The 1,936-nt window shown below is 37.7% G+C and overlaps 1 protein-coding gene across 1 annotated transcript in view; it reads left to right on the top strand.

Moving 5' to 3' along the window:
- The window catches only part of DACH2 (dachshund family transcription factor 2), a 907,491-nt gene that overhangs the window by 814,664 nt on the left and 90,891 nt on the right, over positions 1 to 1,936 (top strand). Inside the window, exon 7 of the mRNA XM_012647131.1 lies at positions 244 to 379. Within this exon, the coding sequence (XP_012502585.1) occupies positions 244 to 379 (136 nt within the window). The remainder of the gene's footprint in view (positions 1 to 243; positions 380 to 1,936) is intronic.

Genomic DNA, 1,936 nt, shown 5'->3' with positions numbered 1-1,936 from the left:
TGAGCCTCTACGATGTGCCCCTTTGCCACCTTCTCTTATTTAACCCTCACAGCATCCCACTAATTTTGCAAGAACCAAAAATATGTTTTGGTCCAAAGATATGTATTTAATGCCAGGCATTGTAGATGTGCACACTTTCAGGATAAGTAATAGGTCAACATTTTAAATGTTATGGACTCAACCAACATGAAAAAAAAAATGGTGGACAGATGGCATTTTCTTTTGTGTTTCTTTTTATTTCAGGAGCGGATCCCAAAGAGTCCTTCTCCTGCTCCTTCTCTGGAAGAGGGTCATCGCCCTGGGAGCCAGACCTCTTCTCACCCCAGCAGCAGTGTGTCCAGCTCTCCCTCTCAGATGGATCATCATTCAGAGAGAATGGGTGAGTATCTTTCCTGAAACAAGTAATTGGAAGATACTCTTTCAAAAAATGTGTCATTAGGCAACAGAGACGGGAGGAAAAAGCTGAGCGAATCAACACCTCCTTAATATAAATGGCTTTTTGAAGTGGTCTCAGAAGTCTTACACCACAGACACTGTTCCAGAAATCAGTGGTGACATGGCATGTTGGAGACTTGAATCTAGCCATAGGTCTGGAACTAACTAGCTAAGATATCTTGGATATGTCACTTAATGACCATAGGTTTCTTTACCTATTATATGGAAATAGTTACTGCCCTGCCTAATGTACTGAATTATTGAGAGATCAAATGAAATATTATATGGAAAAACACTTCAAAAGTTGAATGTGCTAAGGAAATGTGAGGGATAAAAATTACTTTTCTCCCTGTGACTTTAGTTTGATTGCTTATCATCTACTGTCTGAATCTACTCAGGTATATAGAAGTTATCAGGTGCATTCAACTGTAACAAATTCTCATTTAGTATATAATAATTATGGATCAATTGAGCTACGTAAAATCTTTGTTAATCTTCCATACCTACACAATCCGATTTCTTATGTATCCATTTCCTTTAGAGACAATCTCTGCTATTCCTTTAATCTTACCATGAGAATGTTCTTTAAGTGAACTCTAGATTTTTACAGCTCATAATAGCGATTGCTTCCAGCCTCTCCCAAATAATGTGTTTTGTGTGGGAGGAGAGGAATTTGGGGGATTAGGGAAGGTGTTAGGTTATTAGGTCCTGGATTTGTGCTTACAAGGAGGAAGATGATTTCTCCCTTGTGGAAATTCATCCAAGTTTCACTTAGCCTGTCAATATTATTCATTGTTTCTGGCTGTTTAGCTTCATAGTGAGCTCAATGGTTCTTAAATCTGGCTCCGCATTATAATCACCTATAGAGTTTTTATAATTACAGATGCTCAGGCCACACAGAGTTTGATTTTCTTAGTCTAGAATAGAGCCTAGGCAAGAGTATTTTGTTTTGCTTTTCTGTATCTTCTCAGGAGATTCTAATGTTCAAGCAGGGTTAAGAACCATTAAGTTAGAGCTTAAGGCTAATGCCCCTGAGGGAGTAAGTTTAATTCCTGGAAGAGGTGACAGAGGTCTATTACCTTTACTCTGTTCTATGACACAGATGACCTGGTTGTTACAACATTGTGTACAACTTATGCAAGGCAGTCTGAGCAAGACAAGAGGCTATAGCTGGATGACCATTAATTAATCAAGAAACCAAAGCACACGTTCTTCTGTTAGGACAATCTTTGTATTGATGAGGGTAGGAAGAGGGAGAAAGAGAGAGGAAAGGGATATATAGAGAGAATTATTGATTGAGTGCTAGCTGAAAAACAGAATGCATAGGAAAAAATACTCATTGATAGATATATTATAAGAGAATGGGTAACTGACATTTAGAAGTGAAATCAAATATTTCCAAAGCAATGTAATATACTAAGAAAAAAATCTTTTCAACATAGTTTATTTGTAATTGCACTGGCAGTAATTAGGCTCTGTATGCTCATGTGACAGTTGTCCA

This window comes from Propithecus coquereli, unplaced genomic scaffold (genome assembly GCF_000956105.1).
Source record: "Propithecus coquereli isolate 6110/MARCELLA unplaced genomic scaffold, Pcoq_1.0 Scaffold257, whole genome shotgun sequence".
Taxonomy (NCBI): domain Eukaryota; kingdom Metazoa; phylum Chordata; class Mammalia; order Primates; family Indriidae; genus Propithecus; species Propithecus coquereli.
This window is presented reverse-complemented; position numbering and strand designations above follow the sequence as displayed.